This window comes from Microtus pennsylvanicus, chromosome 10, assembly GCF_037038515.1.
Source record: "Microtus pennsylvanicus isolate mMicPen1 chromosome 10, mMicPen1.hap1, whole genome shotgun sequence".
NCBI lineage: Eukaryota > Metazoa > Chordata > Mammalia > Rodentia > Cricetidae > Microtus > Microtus pennsylvanicus.
In genome coordinates this window covers 25,742,489-25,767,748 of record NC_134588.1, presented here as the reverse complement: position 1 = coordinate 25,767,748, position 25,260 = coordinate 25,742,489, and the positions used below count along the sequence as shown (strand labels likewise).

The following is a 25,260-nucleotide window of genomic DNA, read 5'->3' as shown; positions in this document are numbered from 1 at the left end:
CCCACCTGACCAGTAACCACATCACTGGAACTTCTGATTTTGAGCAGAATGTTTGCCTGAAAGGAAAGAATGTTAAGGTGATTCTGTTCCAGGGAGGGGCAAGGAATGCCAGTGGCCAAAGATGCTTCATTCTGAGAGGGAGAAAAAGCACGGCAACGCTAGAGTCTTCCTCGGTCTTCCTCAGATACCCTCAGGTCAGTCATTTACTGAACACCCAGAGTATCTGGGGGGAAAGGCTGGAGTTTTATCACCTCGAGGAGTACAGAACTGGGGAGATAGTAATGCCCAACAAGGAAACAAGTTGCATAGTTGCTTAGAAATGTACAGCGCCATTTTTCTGGTTATAAAACACAATGTGTTGGTTGGTTTGTCTAGTCCCTGCACATGGGGGTAGGAAGGGCTATGGTATTGGCTACCCAGGGAAGTGAGGGCTGGAAAGGGACACACAGGGCTTGCACTCATACCGGAGGGATGGGAGCTGGCACCATTGCCAGGTCTCTCTCTTCATCTGGCCACAAAACTTTGAGAGGGAGAATAAGCTCACTGCTAAGAGGAAGCCGGTCACCCTCTATGCCATCTCTCAGGAAAGACTTTAGTCTTCCCTGTGTCTCCTCCTGTTCTTTTTTCCAGAATTAGCATTGTTCCCTGCTTTTCAAAATAAAAAAAAAGAAAGACTTTAAACCTAAACTTAAAAGCCAGGCCACTTGGGCCGTGGTAGCACATGACTTTTAACTTCAGCATTCGGGAGACAGAGGCAGGCAGAGGTCTTTGAGTTTGAGGCCAGCCTGGTCTACAGAGTGAGTTCCAGGACAGCCAGGGATGTTACACAGAGAAACCCTGCCTCAAAAAACAAAGCAAACAAAAAAAGCCATACCATGAAATTCTCACCAGAAGACACCAGCGTGAATCTTTACTTTTTGGCTAGACAGCAATTTCTTATATACGACATTAAAAATGCAAGCAACAAAAAGAGAAAAGTTGGACTACATTATAGTAATAATAATAAACCCCGTGTTTAGATACTCTCAAGAATGAATGGAAAACTGGGCCTATTGGCAGAATTACAAATTCCAGCACTGGGAAGTAGAGGCTAGGAGACAGGAAATTTAAGGCTAGTTTTGTCTACTAGGACTTCAAAGGGACAGCTTTTCTTCACAGGCTATCAACAAAAGGTGGTAGATTAAATTAAAGGCAGAGTTATTTCAATGCACATTTCTCCAAAGAACAGACTTACACAAACTGCATAAAAGTGTATGAATATATCATCAGGACCACTGATGACTAGATGATGAATAAAAAGAATTTAAATCAAACTCACAGTGAGACACCATGCTCACAGTAGACAGGGCTGGCATATCTCAAACAAACAAACAAAAACAAAAACAAAAAACAGTAAACACAAGCTCTGAGGGAAAATGTCAAAAATCAGAATCTTCTTGACTGTAAAATGATGGAGTAACTTTGGAAACCAGTTTACTATTGCTAAGAATGTTGGCAGTGTCACTGTCTGATCTAGGAGTCTCTTGCCAAGCTATAGTTGCCCTAGAAAAAAAAAATGGAAAAAGAAAATGTTCACACAGAAAAAATGTACACAAATGTTCATTGCAGCATTGTTTGTAATATAAATGATCTCTAGCATTTTCCTATAATTTTCAGAACTTATTTTTGTCAGATATACATGCCACAGAAACAATACTTTGAGTTTTGAAGTCTGGTGTTTTCCTGGGCTGGCAATAAACACAGTGCAGTGTGCTCTGGCCATGTTGAGCACCGATGAGGACCTGCAGCTCCAGCCAAACATGGGAGTGAGAGGCGGATGATTGATAGTCTGGAATGACTGTGCTACCAGGGGGGTGCTGGGTTGTTGTGTTTTATGGTTTTGATCCCGTAATGTCTACAAAATGACCCCTGTTTGTGTAGATGAGATTTTCAGCACTTTATTACAAGGTAGGCTTTGTATTAGATGACTTTGTCTTAGTGTTCTGAGTGTGTTTAATGTAGATTAGGTTAAGGCATGCTGTTTGGTGGGTATGAGGATTAACACTGATGTATCAACTTGACAGGATCTGGGACCTCTTAGGATAAAAGCCTCTAGGCACACCAATGAGGGTCACTTAGATTAGACTAGCCTCTGGCCATGCCTGTGAGGGTCACCTAGATTAGACTAGCCTCTGGCCATGCCTGTGAGGGTTACTTAGATTAGACTAGCCCCTGGTCAAGCCTGTGAAGATCACCTTGATTAGACAGCCTCTGAGAGACAGTGCAGATTAGGTTAATTCAAGTGAGAAGACCATTTGTTGGGCTAAGGTCCTGTGCTAAGGGAACAGGAGAGAGCTAGCAGTGCACAAGAATTCATTGCTCTCCCTTTCCTAAACACAGATACAACTTGGCTGCTCTCCCCCAACTCTTGCGGCTAGCACCTCCCACCTGACAGACTGCTCTCTAAAATTGTAGCGAAAACGAAGCCTTTCTCACTGACATTGCTGCCGTTAGGGCATATTATCACAGCAGCAGGGAAAGGAAACCGACGCGGCATGTCAGAGAGATAAAATGCACTTTTTTTAAAAAGGATTTTTAAAAATTATTTATTTATTTATTTATTTATTTACGCGGCATGTCAGAGAGATAAAATGTACTTTTTTAAAAAGGATTTTTAAAAAATATTTATTTATTTATTTATTATGTATACAATATTCTGTCTGTGTGTATGCCTGCAGGCCAGAAGAGGGCACCAGACCCCATTACAGATGGTTGTGAGCCACCATGTGGTTGCTGGGAATTGAACTCAGGACCTTTGGAAGAGCAGGCAATGCTCTTAACCTCTGAGCCATCTCTCCAGCCCCAAAAATGCACTTTTTGTTTATGATAACGGTTTTCAGTGGGACAGTGAGACACCAGGGAGCATCTTTAGTTTAATACATCAACAACCCGCATGCCTATTGGTTGAAGCTGAACGATTGCAGTGGGCCACACATCGTAGCTCTATCTAGGGCAGGGAGATCTGGAGACACAGAATTTAGCTGGTGGCTGCTCGGTTTGGGGAAGAGAGAAAGGAAATGCTTACTAATGAGAGTGTGACTTTGGAGGAAGTGATAAAGATGCCCTGAAATATGAAATATGTGAAATATGAAACCTCACAGAGCTGTATGCCCTAAGTGGACACGCTGTCCTCGATAGTCATACGGGGAGGGATATGACCGAATAAGATCATTACCAACAGAACCCCGTGGTCTGCGAGCGATTTATATATGCAGACAAGGTTATGAACTGCATGAATTTCTCCTAGGAGGCAGCGGAAGATGAGGGAGAGGACTGTGTGACAGCCCTATCTGCTCTGCACATAAAATGGTTCTTACAGAGGCCGCTGGACCCCAGACCAAGGGCCTCTGGTACCAATGCTATTGGGTGTTTCTTTGCACTGGAGCACACATAGTTAAAGTGCCCCAGTGATGCAATCACCCCTTATTATATTTTAAATCACTTCAGTGATGTTTTAATTTCTGAGAGTTCTGGTTTTGGCAAGGTCACGTCCTAATCTCAATTCTGGGACTAGCTTCCCAAGTCTTTTCTAACGGAAGAACGTATTTTCATGCTGCAAGAGTTATGCCAACTCCTTTCCAGAGGCTATCAGTGTTAAATTCACTCAACAGTCCTAACAGACATACGCAAAACCAACATTCTAACTTTATAAAAAGGAGAAAAGCCTCTGAGGGCACAGCGTGCTCTGTGATCCCAGCACTAGAAATGTGACCTCAGGGTGAGGCCATGGCAAATGCAGGACATGAAACGGCTTCTTTGTCACTAAGCAAATGTGCCTGGCAGCTGTCTGCCGGTAGGACTTAAGTCAGCTCCCGTGAGCAGAGTGGTGTCCAGAGCACCAAATTTCACCCTGCTCTCCCACCCTCTTGGACGCCTCCTCATAGAAGTCAGTTTCTTCCAGGCCTGCCTGCCTTTAAAACAGGCAAAATCTCTCAGCCGGTTACCAGGCGGTCTCACACTGGGATTCTCCTACTTTAGCTTCCCTAGTGTGAGAATACGAAAGACTGTTAGTTTTTTTTTAAATACACATTTGGTAAGTGATTTTGTGTGTCCATTGGGGGAGCATGGGGTGCAGTGCGCATATATGGAGGTCAGTTCTCTCATTCCATTGTATGGTTCAGAGACTCAAATCAAGGTCATCAGGTTTGGCAGCAAGCACCTTTACCTTCTAAGCATATTGCCAGCTCTTGTGCTTTTTATATTAAAACTAATTTTTTTCATATAGTTTGATCACAATTTCCCTTTCTGTCTCTTCCCAGATTATCCCTACCTCTCCTCCCATCCAATTTCATGCTTTCTTTCGCTCTCTCTTTAGGAAAAAAACAGGCAAACAAACAAACAAATCATAATTTAAAAAAGAAATAAAAAGCAGAAGAAACACACATGTACACACACACACACACATACACCAAAACAAAACCACGAAATCAGAAACCATGATACACAAGCCAAAGACCAGTAAGACTGAAAAAACTAAAGCCCAAACAAAGCAGTGCGTGACAAAAATAAATCTACACAAACAACACTGTGTTCATTGGTTGTCATCGGCCTTCAGGCATGGAGCCTCCCTTAAGTGTGGCTTATATACCCAGGGATGTCATTGGAGCAAACTAACTTTTCCTTTGCAAGTGATTGCCAATTGGAGGTGGCTGCTGCTTAGAGACAGAAGATGATGCCTACTTCCCCCTCAGCTCCGGGTCCCTGCCTACCTTGACCTCGTGCAGGCTCTGTGCCTGCTTCCACGGTCTCTGCGAGTTAGTTCATGTGTGCCTCCGTCCTGCTGGGTCTAGAAGAGTTTTCATGGTGTCTTCCAACCCCCCTTGTCTCTTACAATCTGTCTCCTCCTTTGTGTCGCTTCTTGAGGGGAGGGTTTGATGAAGAATCTCATTTAGGACGGTTTCAAGGTCTCTCACTTGACAAGTCATCCAGCTGCGGGTCTCTGTGTTCGTTCTCAGAGACAGCAAGAGGAAGTTTCTGAAATGATGCCCGGCTGAGACACTGATCTAATGTTTATTTGTTGTACACAACGATGAACTTCAAAAAGACATTCACTGAAGCGCATCATAGACGCCGACACATTCAACCCCTATGTCTGTCGTTCTTTCTCCTCTGACCTGACACTACTCCCCCCCTTTCCCAAACATTCTCCCTTTGCTTTCACGGTATCTCTATAACTGTGTATAAAGTCAGGATGTACAGATGAGAGAAAACGGATGGTATTTGCCTTCACATAATGATCTTCAGTTCCGTTCGTTTCCTGGAAAGGACATCATTCCATTCTTCTTTGGGGCTTAGTAAGACTCCACTATACACATACAATACAGTCTTATCCTCCCCGCACTCAGTCATTGTGGGTGCTGACACACAAACATTGTGGTGTGCCAGCATCTACTCTCTCAGGCATTTCCCCAGGAGCATCACCGCCAGGGCACATGGCAACTCTAGTTTTAGCTTTCTTAAGAGATTTCTATACTTTTGTCCATAGCAGCTGAGCTGATTTTTATGACCACCAGCAGTGTCTAAGGCGACACTTCCCCCATAGTGTCTTCATCTGTTACTGTGTTTTCTTTGTATGTACATATTCTGCATGCCAGAAGAGGGCACCAAATCTCATTGCAGATTTACAGGTGGCTGTGAGCCAGCACGTGGGTGCTGGGAATTGAACCCAGGTCCCCTGGAAGAATAGCCCGTGCTCTTAACTGCTCCACCCATCTCTCCAGTCCTGCTATTTGTTTTGGTTTTTATTGGTTTTTTATTTTTATTTATTTATTATTTTCAAGACAGGATTTGTATGTAGCTTTGGAACCTGTCCTGGAACTCACTTTGTAGACCAGGCTGGCCTTGAACTCAGAGCTCTGCCTGCCTCTGCCTCCAGAGTTCTGGGATTAAAAGAATGCATCACCACCGCCCAGTCCTCTATGTGTTTTCTTAATGATAGCCTTTCCATCAAGAAGAGATGGCCTCCTTGTGTAGTTTGAAATTGCGTTTCCCCAATGGTTGAGGACGGTGTGCAACTTTTCATCTCTCCTTCTGTTATCTGTGCTTCCTCTTTTGACAGCTGTCTGTTCACCAGCCCATGTGTTGTTCGGGGGTTGGTAGTTCGTTTGGTTGATGTATATATAAAAACTACTGTAGGTCTCAAATCTTTCATACTGGTACAGGATATGCATGTTTCTGTTCTTGTTTAAAATACTGTAGCCATACACTATACACCAGTGAAAAAGACCACAAGAGAGACTTTTGGTAAGTTTTTATATTGTCTAATAAGCAAGAGAGATTTTGATATATCATCTAAAAAGCAAGGAAAAAAGAGATGTAAACTATGTTTGCTACGGTTTCTCATATATACAAATACTAAATGTGCTTGTTAAAAGTTTGTCTATATAAGTTTTCTTGCTAGCATGGAGCTGAGACTTTTAAGCTCTGGTTAAATTTGGGTTAACATAAATTCAGATGACTTTTTGGTATAGATAATGTTAAAACTGCTATATGCCTTTTTTTATTAAAAAGCTGGCTCTAAAATTGTATTACAGATCTCCCTTTTTGAGACCCATGTTTTATTTACTTAAAATCTATGCATGGGTAATTTTAAAAAATATAATCATAATTCCATTTTGAATTTTGGATCGCCATTTTACTAGAGTTAAAAAATAGATGCCACATGATTTTATCGCCATCTTGATTAAAGGTGACCATGTGGAATGGGCCTAACAAATCTCCAAGATAGTTTAGATTAAGATAAATTTTTAAAAATGCTAGTGCCAGGTAATAGTCAGCAAAAGTACTGCTACAGTAAGATAAAACAGGCTAAGATCTAAAAGACAGGCTATGTGTATGCTGTCGAGGGTGGGACAAAAAAGTACTTTATTCTTAGTATTGCAAAAAGACATTTTAAAAATTTTAATTTTTTTTAAGGCTGTGAGACATCTGAGCAACATGTCCATACCCTGAGGCCTTTTGTCTTACCTTTCCTCTAGCGGTGTCTTTAATTCATTTTGAAATGACTTTTGTGTCCTCCCTGAGACAGAGAAACCTGGTTTCGTTCCTCTAACACCGGGGTGTCTGGTTTTCCTGGCACTGTTTGTTGAAGAGGTCGTCTTTTCTTCAGTGTATTTGTTTGTTTGCTTTTTCTTTGTTGAGAATCTGGTAAGTGTATGCAAGGAGGATTGGCTTTGGGTCTTTGATTCTGCTCCTTTGGTTTGCAAGTCTGCTTTTGCGCCAGCACCATGCTGTTTCTGTTACTGTGGCTCTCTGGTGTAATTTGAAATCAGATATTATGATGCATCTTGCATTGCTCTTTTTGCTCAATTGCTTGTTTACTATCTGGGGCCTTTTGTGCTCCCATATGAATTTTAGGGTTTTTTTTTCATTATTTTTGTTCTGTGAGGAATGTCTTTGGAATTTTGATGGGGATTCCTACTCTGTTGGTACATGAGTATTGAAAGTCTTTCAATCTTCTAATTTTTTTTCCCATTTTTCTACTGTTCTAAAGTTTTCATTGTAGAGTATTTTTGCCTCCATGGTTAGGTTTTTTTCCCTAAGTACTTTTGAAACTGCAGTGAATGAATTGTTTTCCTGATTCTCTTGGCACATTCACTCTTGATATTCAAAAACATGCCGATGTTGTATGTTGATTCTGTATCCTATTGCATTTCTGCAGTGCTTATCAGGTCTAAGAACTTTTGGGTGGAGAATTAAAGCCTCTTATTTATAGGCTCATCTCATCTACAAATAGGGATAAGATGACTTCTATTATTTGAATTTTTTTTGTCTTATTGCTTTGGCAATATATTATTCTTTCTTATTTCAAGTGCTCTATAGAATATGTTGGAGAAAATGGATGCCCTGGTCTTGCCCATAGGTACAGGGGAAGGTCTCAGTTATGAAATGTGGCTATATGTTTGTTGTACACAGCCTTTAATATGTCAGGATATATTCTTTCTGTTCTCAGTTCCTTTGGGGTTTTTATCACGAAGGTGTGTTGAACTCATTGCAGGCTTTTTATTCCTGCACCTGTGTAACAGTTGTGTGATTTCTGTACTTGTCAATTTGTGTTCTGCCTTATATTTATTGAATTGTGTATGTTGAACTACCCTTGCATCCTTGGAATAAAGACAAATTGACCATTGTACGCTATCATTGTTATGTTGCTGAATTGAGTTTCTAAGTTTTTTTTTTTCAGTTTTAGGGACATTTTTTTTTTAAATTATATGTATATATTCCACACTTTCTTCACCCATTCTTCCATTGAAGGACATCTAGGTTGTTTCCAGGTTCTGGCTATTACAAATAATGCTGCTATGAACATAGCTGAACAAATGCTTTTGTCATATGATAGAGCATCTCTGGGGTACATTCCCAAGAGTGGTATTGCTGGGTCCAGGGGTAGATTGATCCCAAATTTCCTGAGAAATCACCACACTGATTTCCAAAGTGGTTGCACAAGTTTGCATTCCCACCAGCAATGGATGAGTGTACCTTTTACTCCACAACTTCTCCAGCAAAGGCTATCATTGGTGTTTTTGATTTTAGCCATTCTGACAGGTGTAATATGGTATCTCAAAGTTGTTTTAATTTGCATTTTCCTGATTGCTAAGGAGATTGAGCATGACCTTAAGTGTCTTTTGGCCATTTGAATTTCTTCTGTTGAGAATTCTCTGTTCAGTTCAGTGCCCCATTTATTAATTGGATTAATTAGCATTTTAAAGTCTAGTTTCTTGAGTTCTTTATATATTTTGGAGATCAGACCTTTGTCTGTTGCCACTTCCAGAAGCCTTACACTTATCTCTCCATATAGAATTAACTGGTCTTCTGAGTAAGTTCCTGGGGGATATTATGCCAATAGAAGCTGCTGTGTGTTATAAATATTTGTATTCAATATGTTTTCTTGTAGACTCGGTTACAGTTCCTTTGAAGACAGTTCCTATGTTATTTTCAGCGTCCGACCAGTGACTATGAACTTTCCTGGTAGAAGCATCCTGGAAAGGCATCAGATCATGTGCTCTCCAAGAGCTTCGCATCCACTCACCAAGAGCTCCGCCCTCAGCAGAAAGGGAATAAAGACAGCTTGGTCCTTCCTGGAGCTGTGGAGACCCTCTCATTCAATTCTCTTCCAACTGACCTTGGCCACAGTTCTGATGGCTCCTGTTCTTGGTAAGTAATGGATAAGGGTGGGGAGGGGGGGACAAGCCAGATGTCACTACACCATGAGTCCATCACATACTTGCCTTAAGCAATGTCTAGTGGAAACACATTTTTTACATTGTAGGGTATATTAGATGTCTTGGGATTTAGGAAAATTTGTTATAATCCTGACTAAAGATGGTTTCATAGGTGCTTTCGATATTTATTTAGATCTACAAATAATCTAAATTCAAAGCAACTATGACCAGAAATAAATATATATTATGTGCCAGTCTGACCACAAAAATTCCCCACTGTTTAATTGACTATTTATATAGAATAAATATAGATAATTCCACTGGGCTATGTAAAAGGTAATTAGTATTTTATTTAATAATTCTTACTAGGAAAGTAGGATTAAGACTATTTTTTACCTAAGGGTTTATTGTAGTCTTCACATTGTGATGATTTAGAAAAGCATTTTTGAAGCAGACAATTCATACAAAATTCAAAAGCTCCAAGAGAACAAAAATGAAACACTTCCTTCTCATCTCTGCTTCCTGAGACATCTTATCTTTTTTTTTTTTTTTGGTTTTTCGAGACAGGGTTTCTCTGTGGCTTTGGAGCCTGTCCTGGAACTAGCTCTGTAGACCAGGCTGGTCTCGAACTCACAGAGATCCGTCTGCCTCTGCCTCCTGAGTGCTGGGATTAAAGGCGTGCGCCACCACCGCCCGGCTGAGACATCTTATCTTGCATAATGAAATATATTCTTGCAAAGTCAGCAAGAAATATTACTTGGCATGACATAGATGACTATATTTTGATTAGACAGATGTAAAAAATGAAAAAATAATACGTTTACTTATACTACTGAATAGGAAAGAGTGGGTGAAATTTCTATGCCTTCTTCATTGTCATCATTATTGTTTTTGGGAAGCATATGTCAGTGATTATCTATTATGTTCCTTGATTTTTGGGGTAGTGAGAGTCAAGATGAAAAAGAAACATGGTCCTTGCTTTGTAAAATTACTCCTCAAATGCTGAGGGTCTGTCTCCCAAGATGCAGCTTGTGGTGTCCCTTGTATTTTGGTCCAGGTGATTGTGGACTTCCACCAAATTTACCATTTGCTGCTCCAATCAGCCAGTTGTATGGGACAACCTTCCCCACTGGAACTATTCTGAAATACGCCTGCCGTCATGGCTTCAGGAAAATCAATTCAAGCCATCTTACTTGTGATGAGAATGGTTCATGGGTCTACGCTGTCTTCTGTGCCAGTGAGTATCCACCTGGATCCTCACCTGTACTTACTCTTCTCAGGAAGTGCTTGTAGAAGTGTAATAAATCCCTCAAGTCGGAAAAAATCATTTTAACAAAATTATATTAAAAATTAATATTGCCTGGGGCTGGAGAGATGACACAACCTTCAAAAGGATCAGGGGTGAATCCCAGCACCGGTGTAACAAGCCTGGTGTCCAGTTAATACCTCTAAATCTAATTCCTAGGACACTCCACCATCTTCTCTTAGCCTCAATGTACATTGTTGTATACTCCACATGCGTGCACGCACACACACACACACACACACACACACACACACACTACTGAAATGATTGAAATAAATACTTTTAAAGATAAACATGAACAATACTATTTGGTAAAAGGAAGTTGGGAGTGTTCCATATCCTATTTGTAAAACACTAAGGATTTAAAATTCTATTTTCCATTTTCTTCTGACTGTGAATAAGGGTAAACATTTTAAGTATATATTCAGGTATAAAACCCACCAAATGTGTTATATTCTATATTACATTAGTGGTTTAATAAAGCAAATTAAACTAGTACAATTGTTTTTCTTTTCAATGTGTCTCCTAACAATTGGCAATATATTTGTTTTTATTTTTCCTCAAAATAACAATTCAGTGAGTCAGGGAAAGAAACAAGCATTGGAATATACCATCAGCGCTATCTGGAAACAGGAGTTGAAATTAATTAAGTGCCCTTCTACATTTATTTTATTCTCTAAGTTTTGTAGATGGCTACCCTGTATCCTGGTCACATCCACCCCAGTTCCTCTCTAGAGTTCCCATTTCCCTCCCACAGCTTGCTCATCTTCATGTCATCTTCTCTACAACCCATGGAGCCCAGTTATCTGTATGTGCCCGTGTGTGAGGCGTGGACTGGTGTATGAGAACTTACCAATGGACACCACCCAGAGAAAAATGGTTCTCCTTGCCTCACTAGCCATAAACTGCCTCAGTCAGGGTGGAACAAGAGAGCCTTTCCCCAACTCCATACTGGAATTTTTAAACCGCCTTTTAATCTTTTATTTTTTATTTTTTTGGTTTTTCAAGATAAACTTTGTCTGTAGCTTTAAAGGCAGTCCTGGAAACTAGCTCTTGCAGACCAGGCTGGCCTCAAACTCACAGAGATCCACCTGCTTCTGCCTCCCAAGTGTTGGGATTAAAGGCATGCGCCACCACTGCCCCCGGCAACTGGCTTAATCTTGTGCAGGTCACCATAGCTACTATGAGTTCATGTGTCCAATAGCGATCGTGTCCAGAAGATAGGCTTTCACACTCCTCTTCCCTGTCCTCCAGCTCTTACATTCTTTCTGACGTTTCTTTACTAATGTCCCCTAAGACTTTTCAAGACAGGGTTTCTCTGTAGCTTTGGAGTTGGAGCCCATTCTGGAACTAGCTCTTGTAGACCAGGATGGTCTTGAACTCACAGAGATCCACCTGCTTCTGCCTCCCAAGTGCTGGGATTAAAGGCATGTGCCACTACTGCCCGACCATCCCCTAAGTTTTAAGGGGTGAGTTTGTAGGTTGATATAAATGCTCCATTTATCATAAATGGAGACTACTTGTTTGTTTCTCTACTGTCCAGACCCAAATAATCACATAGAAACTATATTAATTACAACACTGTTTGGCCAATAGCTTAGGTGTATTTCTAGCTAGCTCTTACATATTAAATTAACTCATTTCTATTAGTTTGTGTATCACCATGATGTTGTGGCCTACCACTCCTTTGGCAGCTACATGGCGTCTCCCTGACTCTGCCTTCTTTCTTCCAGCAATCAGTTTAGTTTTCCCACTTAGTTCTATTCTGCCCTTCCCTATGCCAAAGCAGCTTCTTTATTAACAAATGGTAATAAAGCATATTTACAGCATCCAGAGGGTCATCTCACATCAGCCGAGCACTTACACTCATTTACTGTCAATACTTCACACAGTTACGAGTCTCTGTGTTAACCACTTCCCTCTTCAACAAAAAGCTCCTCTGATCACAGTTCAGAGTAGCACAGGTTTATGGGTATAAACATAAATATTTAGAAAACAGTTTGACAATATGACCATTTAGCCAAGAAAACAATAGTAGGTTCTTCACTAGGACCCTCTCCTAGCCATGGACTTTTTACCAAGTTTACAATACCAGGGATGAATTCTCTTCTGGAGAGCAGACCTCAGATCCACTTTATCTAGGTTACCTCCTAACAGTCATGCTATTATTACAGCAGTGGGCAAATCATGCCTACTGCAAGGCCAGTACTATAGGCCCAGTGCTGGGAAAGAGAAGCAATGTCTTCTCTGTATAGCACCTTGAAAGCTAGCCAGCAGGAAAGAAGTTTCCTGCTTTATTTGAGATTTCTTTCTTTTATATCCCGTTGCCAATGTGTGTGGTATCTTCAGCAATAGGGTCTTACCTACTATGGTTATGGTGGGCCTATATTGTTTTGGACGCCTCGGGGATTTTCTAACCTATAACTCACAGGAAGTTTCACTGAGCCTGGCGTTGAGATGTTCACCTAATAACCCATGTGTTCTGGGGCAGCATTGTCCACCCACTTGGGGTAATTCTGTTTAAGCTCCTTTAAAGTTATGTTCACTTACAAATTAGTGGGGTTTTGCAAGGCTTCTCCCTACGTCCTTAGTTATGATTAACCTACTCTAAAGCCTTTCTTTCTTCCACCCACTCGTCACCATCTCCACTTAAACCATTTGCTCCCAGAATACCTGTTCTTTCCCTAGCATGTGTTATACTATTTTCTTTTATTAGATTTTTACTTGGCTTGCAAGGTCATAGTTTCCCGTGTATTTTCTCCATGCACTCTTCACTTTGGTTAACCCTTCCTTGACTTCCCCACTCCCATCACTCACTAGCCCCTGGGACCTTTCTGTCCCTATTATTTCCCCCTTCTTTCATCACCTGTATTCTACTATCATCCTCCCTAAATCCATCCAGCGGTGGCCTGTTTCTGGTTTCCTTGCTTCCACATGTACTTGGACTAAACAAACCTGAGAGCAGATTTGAAACTAGCACATACATTTGAGAGAAGACATGTTTTGTTTTTTGGGGGAGGAGACTTGGCAAACTTCACTCGGTAGGATTTTTCCCAGTTCCACACATTTAACTGCAAATCTCATCACTTTGTTTTTCTCTACAGCTGAGTAATATCCCGTGGTGTATATGTACCACACTTTCATTATCCTTTCAGCAACTGATGGATGTCAAGGGTGATTCCGCTTCCTTGCTGCTGTGTATAGAGAGACAGTGAATGTGGTTGTGACTGTATCTCTGCAGGAAGATAGAAAAGTGTGTGGGGTGTATGCTTAAGAGTGACAGAGCTGAGTCCTTTGCTCACCCTGTTTCTAGTTCTGTGACAAAACCCAACACTGATGTCCAAAACTAAGTCCTCCCTTTCCCATAGTTTTATATCTTGTGAGTATTTCAAACCACTAATCACCAGCTTAATTTTCCTCCAGAGAAACGGTGCAGAAACCCGGGCGAGTTGGCCAATGGGAACGTAGAAATCACGACTGATCTTTTCTTAGGTTCGACCGTAGGTTTCAGCTGTGGAAAGGGGTAAGTGCGAGTAAGGCAAGTAGGAAGCAATGTTTTTAATTAGTTTTATAAGGCATAAGTGTATCCATCTAGAAAGTTCTTGCTTCACCTCAGTGGTATTTATCCTTTCTTATCTGTCTCCTGACAAGAAATGACTTTGGCTAGTTTGTGATTGTCTTTTCAGTATTTATTACATGAACACAACTGAGGACAAATACTTTTGCCACTTTTATACACTGTTACTTGACTTTACATGCTGTTTTGAACTTTGGTTCCTCCCCTCTTAACTGCATTGCTTTGTGCTGAATGTGACTTGACTTACCCACACCCATATCTTCATTTGCAAGGTTTCTGGAAGTGAGTTCCTTTGGTTGTAGGCCCCCCTCCCTGCTTAAAAGAAGGTGTATGTGAGAACTGTTTTCCTCTGTATCTTTTTGTAACCTGGGAAGCCACTGGAACTCAGCCCCAGCTCCTAAGCTTCCAGCCTCCAGAACCACAAGAATGAAATATTTATTAAGCCATAATAATGAAGCTAAATATATACCCGAGATCCTTGCTCCTCCTGTTCCCACTGTCTGCTCAATCCCTGTTTGTGTTATGTGCTTGCTTGTGTGTAGTGCATGAGTTTTCCACTGTTGTGACAGAAAAAAAAACTGTGATTAACAATTTAAAAGGAGGAAAGAGCTGTTTGGCATTAACTCTAGAGGCTTCAGTTTATAGTCTCTAGGCGTCATCATCATGGTGTGCTGGGTGTGTGCAGAAAACTGCTCCCCTCATGGTGTGAGAAGGGACTAGGTGTTCACATATCCTTCAAGGGCCTGGCACTATGTGCCTATATACTCCCATTAGATTCTAAATTATCCATCTCTCCTAGTAGATCAACCAGCTCAGGACCACACCTTCAACATCTGAGTCTTTGGGAGATATCCCATAGCCATACTGTAGCAGATGAAGTGTTATCACAATTTATTCAATGGTCCTGAAAACAGACGTCCGTGCGTTTCTAATCTCATGTTATTACATACTGTTCTCAGATTCACTTTTCTCTAGATATGGCATCATGCACACACACACACACACACACACACACACACACACACACACACACGCTCTTCTAAAGGTTACAGCTTCCAGAATGGGATGGTTGTTCTAAACCAGTGATTCTTAACCCACGAAACGTTACCCCTTTGGGGGCAGAACAACCCTTTTACAGGGGTTGCCTAAGGCCATTGGAAGGCACCGATATTTGCATTATGATTCATAACAGTAAGAAAATTAAAGTTATGAAGTAGCAAAGGAAATAATTTGGTGTTTGAGGGTCAGCACAATGTGAGGAACTGTATTAAAATTTGCAGCATTAGAGAGGTTGAGAACCACTGTTTCTACACAAAAGGCACACTGACATTGGATAAAGCTTGGCAAGGGACTCTTCATAGACTGTTAACATTTTTATAATGAAAATCAATGTCTAGGGCTGGAGAGATGGCTCAGCGGTTAAGAGCGCTGCATGCTCTTCCAAAGGACCTGAGTTCTATTCCCAGCAACCACATGGTGGCTCACAACCATCTGTAATGATGTCTGGTGTCCTCTTCTAGCCTGCAGGCATATATGCAAACAGAATATTGTATCCATAATAAATAAATATTTAAAAAAAAAGAAAATCAATGTCTATTTATAAGACAAGCTTCCAATTCACGTCTCAGAGTGAACATTTCATCCAAGTTTAGAATGTTTGCTTATTAAGGCGATAAAGCCAAATACTCATTCACTCAAACTATTTGTTTATAAGAAATGACAGTACAAAATTTTCATGTACTGTTTTCACTGCCTCCCAAAGTTACATTCCCAACAGGAAAATAAACATTCGTCTAATCTGTTGGACACATTGAGTCCACTTTTTTTGCATGCACGTTTCTGGGAGAACATGGCTTATAACTTCTGACAAACGTGTGCACTTGTGTAACCTTTGCCGCAGTCAAGGGATGGATGGTTATGTCATAATTGTTAGCCCCTCGTCTCCAGCACTCACCCTCCCTTCTCCCCCTCTTTCTCACTTCTGCCATCTGCTGATGTCCATGTCTGCAATTGCGTCATTTCAAGAGTGTTCTATGCATAGAATCACATAGTATGTAACCTTTTGAGGTTGCTTTTAGTATGGAGGCTAATTTTCTGGACACCCACCAAGGTTATTTTGTGCACACACACTTCCCCTGTCCTCATGCAGAGGTAGTATTCTTATCCATTCTTCAATCGAGGGGCATTTATATTGTTTCCAGGTTCTGGCTATAACAAACAGTGCTGCTATGAACATAGTTGAGCACATGTTCTTGTGGCACGATTGAGCATCCTTTGGATATATACCCAAAAGTGGTATTATTGGGTCTTGAGGAAGGTTGTTTCCTAATTTTCTGAGAAATTACCACACTGACATCCAAAGGGGTTGTACCAGCTTGCATTCCCACCAGCAATGCAGGAGTGTTCCCTTTTCCCCACAACCTCTCCAGCATAAGTTGTCATCAGTGTTTTTGATCTTGGCCATTCTTACAGGTGTAAGATGGAATCTCAGAGTTGTTTTGATTTACATTTCTCTGATGACTAAGGATGTTGAACATTCCCTTAAGTGTCTTTCAGCCATTTTAGATTCCTCTGTTGAGAGTTCTCTGTTTAGGTCTGTACTCCATTTTTTAATTGGATTATTTGTTCTTTTGATGACCAATTTCTTGAGTTCTTTGTGTAATTTGGAGATCAGACTTCTGTCTGATGTGGGGTTAGTGAAGATCTTTTCCCATTCTGTAGGCTGCTGTTTTGGCTTGTTGACCGTGTCCTTTGCTTTGCAGAAGCTTTTCTGTTTCAGGAGGTCCCATTTATTAATTGTTTCTCTCAGTGTCTGTGCTATTTAGGAAGTGGTTCCCTATGCCAATGCATTCAAGTGTACTTCCCCCTTTCTCTTCTCTAAGGGTCAGTGTGGCTGGCTTTATGTTGAGGTCTTTGATCTTGAGTTTTTTTTTTCTTTTTCTTTTTTAGATTTTTAGAGACAGAGTTTCTCCGTAGCTTTTGGTTCCTGTCCTGGAACTAGCTCTTGTAGACCAGGCTGGCCTTGAACTCACAGAGATCCGCCTGCCTCTGCCTCCAGAGTGCTGGGATTAAAGGCATGCGCCACCACCGCCCGGCTTGGACTTGAGTTTTGTGCATGGTGATAGATATGGGTCTATTTTCATTTTTTCTACATGTTGATATCCAGTTATGCCAGCACCACTTGTTAAATATTCTTTCTTTTTTCCATTAGATATTTTTTGCTTATCAAATATCAGGTGTTCGAAAATGTGTGGCTTGATATCTGGGTCTTCTGTTCGGGTCCATTGGTCCTCCTGTCTGTTCTTATACCAGTACCAAGCTGTTTCCAGTACTGTAGCTCTGTAGTAGAGTTTGAAGTCAGGGATTGTGATGCCTCCAGAAGTTCTTTTATCCATACAGTGTTATTTTGGCTATCCTGGGTTTTTTTCCTTTTCCAAATGAAGTTGAGTACCGTTCTTTCAATTTATATTTAATTTTATGATGATAATTTTAGGAGAAGTTGATGTTATGGAGCTACCCTCCCCAAAAGTAATTTCAAGATATTTTCATGTATATTTGTATCTATATCTTTTTCTAATATGCCTGCAGAACCAACATGGTAGAAGGACAGATCTTATTCCTGCATGTTGTCTTCTTGTTTCCAGAATTACATGCATGATTCCTCACAAATAAATAAATAAAATGTTTTCTTAATGTAAACATTTATTTTAATAATATAAAATAAAACCTTTTAAAGACAATATCTTAACTTTAAGATATATCTGGGTCTACTTTTAGAGGCTTCTTATACAACAATTTTAGTGTGTTTATACATTTATATAATAAGTTCCTTGTTTTTGTTTTTATAATTCTTGTTTTCACAGTCATTTCCTCCTACTCTTCTTCCTACGCCTCCTTCTACTATCACTTACATACATATATATATGGATATTTGTATGGGATATTTGTGTTTCTGAGGTTTAATTTGCATATTGCTTTATATAACGTTCTTCATTTTGATATAATTTCTGCAGTTGAAATAATTCCAATCATTAGGACTGATTAAAACTCAATGATTTGAACACACACACACACACACACACACACACACACACACACACACTTCCTCACTATAATAGTTATTCTCATTAGGATGGGGTGGAATCTTAGTGTGGTTTTAATTGGTATTTCTTGATGGCTAAGGATGTGGGACAAGATCTAATAGCTATTGATTATTTGTACTTCATCCTTTGAAGACGAATTTATCTGCCCATTTATGGATTTGAATCCCCTGTTGAATGTACAATTGCCTGAGATCCTCTCACATCCTCTCTTCAGTCAGCTGTCTGTTCTATACTGCCGTCACTGTACAGGGCTCTTTACCTTCATGCAATCCCATTGATCAATTTGTGGGATTGTTTTATGAGTCATTAGAGTAATTTTGCAAAAAGCCTTTGTCTATTCTCATATCTTGAAGTATGTTTTACCTCTCTGCCCTACCAGTTTAAGGGTTCCACGTTTTCCACTTCTTGGATTTCATACAGAGTGAGAAAGGATCTAGTTTTGTTCTTCTGTAAATGGGGACACAATTTCTCCAATGCATGCCTTTTTCCTTTTTTTTTTTCAGCACTGTCAAACATTGAGAAGCTGAAGCTGTGTGGGTTTATGTGTCCACTACCCCATTCTTGCTTTATTACCTTGGCTCTGAGGTCAGTTATTGTGACATCCCTAGACCTCTCTTTTTGTTTAGGATGGTGTTGACTGTTTGGCCCTTTGTGTTTCCATGTGAATTATCACATTTGTATATTTCTGTGATAAATAAGGTTTTTGATGGGAATCTCATCCTACTTTTTCAATGCTCTGATAAGACACCATGGCCAAGGCCACGTAAGAAGAGTTTATTGAGGGCTTACAGTTTCAAAGGATGAGTCTATGTCCATCCCTTGTCAGGAAGGTTGACAGCAGGCAGGCAGGCATGGTGTTGGAGCAGTAGCTGAAAGCTCACATCTCGATCTTCAAACACAAGGCAGAAGGACCCAGCTGAGAACAGCATTCCGCACCCCCCCCCCCAGCAAAGCCACACTCCCTAATACTTCCCAAACAGTTCTCCCAACTGGGGATCAATCGTTCAAACATTTGGGATCCTATGGGTGCTATTCTCATTTAAACCACCACATACTTGTAAATGTATTTACCATTTCAACAGTATTCATTCTGCCAGCCCATGAGTATGAGAGGCCTTTACATTGTTGGTTCATCCTCAATTTCTTTCTTCATCGTTTTCAAAATTCCATCCCACTGGCCTTTTATTTCCTCGGATAAGCTTATTCCTAGGATTTAAAACAAAACAAAAACAAAACAACAATAACAACAAAAACATGTCGTGAATGGGATTTCTTCCCTGACAACTTTATCATTTGTCTATAGGAAACCTCTTGGGTTTCGTAATCTGATTTTGCATTCTGCTGCTTACTGAAAGTTCTGGTTAGGTCTAGGAGTTCTCTGGTTAGAGTTGGTGGTACAAGATCATGCCATCTGCAAACAGGGAAATGTCTTCATTTGTTTGGTTCATGTCCCTTTTATTTCCTTGTCTTGAGTTGTTGCTGTAGCTAGGACTTTAAGCCACATTGAGTAATAGTGAAGAGGGTATTCTTTTGTCTTGCTTTTGGTTTTAAAAGACATGCTTTTGGTTTTCTCCCTTTTAATAAGCTGTTGGCTACAGATTTCCCACACATAGACTTCATTCACTGAAATATGCTCTTTGTATTTTTAGTTTCTTTTGAGGTTTTTATTATGAAGGAAAGTCAAGAACATTTTTAGCATCTTTTGAGACAATCGTATGATTTCTGTTCTTGGTTCCCTTCTGTATTTGATTGCATTTATTGATTTATATATGTTGAACCAGCCTTTAATTCCTGAAATAAAACCAATGTGGCCATGATGTTGGATATTTAATGTGTTTTCAATTTCATTTATGAATGTTTTATTGAGGGAAATTTCATCTAAGTCCAACAAGGGAATTGGTCCCTAGATTCTTTTGTGTGTCTTTTGTTGGGTTTAGCATCACATCTTTTAAGTTTTACTGCATGATATTTGTCAGTATTCATAGAAATAATTTACTTGCTCTCTTTTCTATATAACTTTTAAATTGGTTGCTTTCTTCTTTTGAAGAATAAATACATTGTGATGTTCAGTTTTTGTAGTCAAAAGTTAGCTACGTCCATTTTTCTAGCCCAATTTTTTGTTTGTGTTTGTATGTGTTTCAGAATAATTTAAAAAGATTTCTCTACATAAAGGGGATAGAATGCTTCCTGAAATATACACACACGTTAAAAAAGTTTAAAAGGAGTTTCCCTATGACAGGGTGACAATGCCCTAGTAGGCACTATAGGCTAACAAATTATCAACCCAGAATAATTTAACTCTTTTCAAGTATTGGTTAGGGGGGTGCCACAAACCCCCAAACATTATAGGTAATTGACATAGAGAAAATTTGTAATATTTGTCTTGCTAAGCCTGACCTAATTCATTCAATCTGATCATCTCTGATTGCATTTCATTTTCCTGAAAATTAACTAGTCTTTATTAGACTAATTCATTATTATAAAGACTAATTATAAAGACTAATTAGTCTTTATTGCTGAAACACTTGTATTAAGTACACATAATTCTTTTTATTTATCTATTCTGCAGTTTTCAGATACCTATGCTGGTTCTATAACTTAATTGTTATGAATAGTGATGTTCTAGACATTGATGTAAAAATATCACTGTATGTTGACTTGGAGACTTTTGGGTAAATACCCAGTAGTGATACAGCTGGGTCGTGTGATAGTTTGAGGAATTGTCTACACTGATGGTCATGGTGGTTGGGGCAGCTGATGTTCCCACTGATGTATTAAGGTCTTTTATACTTTGCATATTCATCCACATTGGTTTTATTTTTTTTCTTGATGATACCCCTTCTGACTGGAAAGAGATGAAATCTCAGTGTAGCTTCAATTTGCATTTCCCTGATTGCTAGTGATGCTGGACATTTTTTCACATGTTTATTGTCTTAGCTTCTTATAAAGACCTTAATCTTGTTGGTTTAAAGCTCTTATCCTCATGAATCATAATTGCTTCTTTATACAAACTCACCAATAGTTGCCTGCACCATGTGACGATGAGGGACAGGCCCGTACATTTAGTTTGTGATACTGTAATACAGAATTCTCTTTCCTACTTTTTTTAAATTGATTTTTATTGAGCTCTACATTTTTCTCTGCTCCCTACTTCAAACCTCCCCCAAGGTCCCCATGCTCCCAATTTACTCAGGAGATCTTGTCTTTTTCTACTTTCCATGTAGATTATATCTATGTAAGTCTCTCTTAGTGTCCTCATTGTTGTCTAACTTCTCTGGGATTGTGGTTTGTAGGCTGGTTTTCTTTGCTTTATGCTTAAAAACCACCTATGAGTGAGTACATGTGATAATTGTCTTTCTGTGTCTGGGTTACCTCACTCAAAATAATGTTTTCTAGCTCCATCCATTTTCCTGCAAATTTCAAGATATCATTATTTTTTTCTGCTGTGTAGTACTCCATTGTGTAAATGTACCACATTTTCCTTTTCCATTCTTTGGTTACGGGGCATTAGGTCCAGGTCCTGGATACGACAAACAAAGCTGCTATAAACATAGTTGAGCACATGTCCTTGTGACATGATTGAGTATCCTTTGGATATATACCCCAAAGTGGTATTACTGGGTCTTGAGGAAGGTTGTTTTCTAACTTTCTGAGAAATCGCCACACTGACATCCACTCTTTCCTACTTTTAAACCTCCACCTTATCCTCAAAATAAACCCATTTAGTCATAGTATACTTTTCTTTCAAAGCAGTTCTCCTTGCTGGTGGATAATATTTTGTTCATAAAATTTCATTGATATTCAGGGTAAATGGGCATTTTCAATGTCTTAAAGGAGTAGGAATTGTCAAGAGCAAACATGATGTGATAACAACTATAAAGTAAATGGTTTATAAGGGTATGTGAAACTTCAAAATCAGAAAATTCAAATCATCTATCAAAATAGTTTATATCAGTGATATGTTTTGTTCATGTATTACAAAGGAAATATTTAGCAAACATAACTGAACTATGCATCTATTATACACCATTTGATTTGCAGCTTGTTCTTAAACAAATGTATGATAAGCAAAGTATTAAGATTTTAGGTACAGGCTACACAGATACCATCAGTAGGCTGGCCTTCAACTTGGATGGCAGCCTGGTCACTACTGCCCCCATGAACACTTGCATGAGCCCCTGGGACACCAGGAACATGTGATCCTGTCGGAAGGGTACCGGCTCCTCAGGAAAGCTCCTGGACCTGACAGACAGGCGACAGCCTGAGCATGCCCTCGAGGGCCTGCAACCTCCTCTAATGGCCACCCTCACACAAGAAAGTGAGGGACACTACATTTTTGTCAAGATGGCAGAGTGAAGAGGCCAATGGCCTCTGGCCACATCCCAGACCATACTGAGACCGGACCATTGATTACAAAAGAACTCTCCTTCCTACCTCCTCCAGAGAACTTGCTAAAGAATCCCCTTCCCTCTTCCCCCTTTCCTACCTTCTCCAGGGCACTTGCTCTGTTCTGCTTTGCACGGAACCCAGTGTACAGGACACCTGGTGAGAACCAGGGTACTCTTAAAGAAAACATAAAATTCTCTGACAAAAGAAGTCACAAGATAGTTATGGCGAGTTTTAAATTCCTGATGCATGGATGGAGCTTTTTGTTATTTCTTTCACTACAGTTTAATGAAACTGTGAAGGAATCAAGATCCTGTACACATGCACATCAAACTATGCTCTGAGGACAAATTATGTTCTAATGTGTGGGGAAATTTCAAATATTTTTTTAAGTTTCTAGCTAGTTATACTTCGTTTAAAAACAATTCTAGCAGCAAAACTGACATGTGGTCTTTTCATTGGCTGAATTATAAACACTTAGAAAACTTAGTGTCACAAATGGGTGAAAGGAGTTTTAGCATGAGAAGATGAACCCCTGCTCCGTATGATGAAATTGAGGAGCCTCGAGAAGGCTCTAATGGTGATTAGTGATCAATAGAACAACCATTGCTTTATTTTAAAATGACAGATAAATTTGTATTTGTTCAAAACCTTGAGTCTAGAGTAAACTAAAGATTCCAGATAAACCTTTGACCTGTCTTTCAGATACCTGTTGATTGGCTCAGCAACTAGTCGGTGTGTGGTCCAAGGTAAAGGAGTTGACTGGAGCGATCCTCTCCCAGAATGTGTGAGTAAGTAAAGACTTTTTTTTTTTCTGGCAAGATGATACAACACTTACACCACGTTAGATACTAACTGCTGTGTCTCCTTGGCCTCACTGACCTCCATTTGCAATTGACAGTCTTTTGGATGTACAGTGAAACCTTTCCTGATCACTCCTTTCTCTCTCCTTACTCATCTAAGTTGTCACGTGTGAGTCCCCTCCAGACATCAGCAATGGGAAACACAGCGGCCAGGATGACGATCTTTACACATTTGGCTCCTCCGTCACCTACAGCTGTGACCCCAACTTCACGCTCCTTGGCAATGCCTCCATAGTCTGCTCTGTGGTCAACAAAACAGTAGGTGTTTGGATCCCAAGCCCTCCTGCCTGTCAAAGTAAGTCCTGGGTGAATCCTACACTCAGCTGTTCTCGTTTATTTATAAGAATAAGAAACGTGTATGGGGGTAGTGACAGCAATTAAATATAAGGTAATGATTGGAATAATGAGGCAATTCATTTGTTCAGCCATTATGTTACATTCGTTAGAATGATATAGATTATATGATAATAATCTACATTACAATCCTGTACATTTTACAGAAAAAGATTTCTGCAGAACCTCTATTACTGCATTGCTAACCCAGGGAAACTTCTTACACAAGCTCACATTTACATAGTGGCCAGCCTTCTTTAGATGATCTTCAGGCCTTGATGGCAAAACTTGCACAACCAAATACAACAGAACACTGCAGAAGGAGAACAGACAGAAGCTGAGACTGCAAGTGTTGGCAAGAAGCAGATGAGGAGACGCCTGGTGTGTCACAGAGTTGTAGAGACACACATCTGTTCACCCCAGATGTGCACCAATGGACACAACAAAATGTGACTTCACCAACATCCAACTCTGTGGAACCAATAGGAGCTTACTAGGCATGCTTACAGAGTGGCTACAGAGCCTTGGGAAGAAGTTACCCATAGAGGGCCATTGGCCCCATAACAGCTGTATGGCGACCAAGTCCCACCCCATTCTGAATGGCAGCCTCGTGGAAGCCGGATCATGCAGTGCTGTTTTCAATTAATCGTTCACTTCCTATATCCTCTATCTGCAAGATCACATGCAGCTGAGGAGGGGACCCAGGAGCAGCGGCTGGAGTCTCCAGCGAGAGTCTTGTGACCTTGTACTTGAGCGCGTCAATAGCTCCCTCACTACCACCGCTGTATGTTCTGCTCTAGTTCCACCGTGGGGCACGAAGTCAGGCGTGGGGTTGTGTTAAGTCATCGGCAAAGCATCTCTGAGAGTCCACTCTCTGAAGGAGAAGGGAAGGCACGACAGGGACAGTTGGAAGTGGGACAGAATGTGGCTGACAGACATCTGTCACCATCACCTAAAAGAGAAGGGGCTTCTGTTGCATCCCTTTGGTGGTATGGAGAGAATAGGGAGGCATAAATGGCAGAAATGACAGGATTTGGTTGGGTGGGGACTGCGATGTGGGGTGGTGTTTGTCCTCTGCTGTGAGGGGCAGGTGTCTGATGCTCTGTCACTCCCTGACCTGTGCCACCACTATAGGCTGGTGATCTCCCACCAAGACATTCTGGAAACAACACCATACACCACAATATGGGAAAGATTTGAAGACTTGGAGTCTAGGCTTCGATATTTAGCTATTTCTAAACTTTTTTTTTTTAATTGAGAAAAATCAACTCTATCACAATAACTAGCAGGGTGGGCTCTCAGTTCTTTTTTAGGTGCCTAAAGAGGATATAATTTTTAAACATGTTCCTTGCATGCATCTGACATAAACTTATATTATGAACTGAGTTAAAATGTTACAGACCAGAGCCATATTATCTTGGCTATCTTTAGTCCTTTGAAAGTCATCCATTGCCCACCCTATGTCTGACGTAGCATTCTTGTGACTATCAGA

General features: G+C 40.3%; 1 protein-coding gene across 1 annotated transcript in view; it reads left to right on the top strand.

Annotated features, from left to right (window-relative positions):
• Nucleotides 1-9,035: 9,035 nt before the first annotated feature.
• The window catches only part of LOC142858216 (zona pellucida sperm-binding protein 3 receptor-like), a 37,315-nt gene continuing 21,090 nt past the window's right edge, over nucleotides 9,036-25,260 (top strand). The window contains exons 1-5 of the mRNA XM_075987399.1: nucleotides 9,036-9,192; nucleotides 10,258-10,437; nucleotides 13,930-14,029; nucleotides 23,278-23,363; nucleotides 23,536-23,730. Of these exons, the coding sequence (XP_075843514.1) occupies nucleotides 9,036-9,192; nucleotides 10,258-10,437; nucleotides 13,930-14,029; nucleotides 23,278-23,363; nucleotides 23,536-23,730 (718 nt within the window). The remainder of the gene's footprint in view (nucleotides 9,193-10,257; nucleotides 10,438-13,929; nucleotides 14,030-23,277; nucleotides 23,364-23,535; nucleotides 23,731-25,260) is intronic.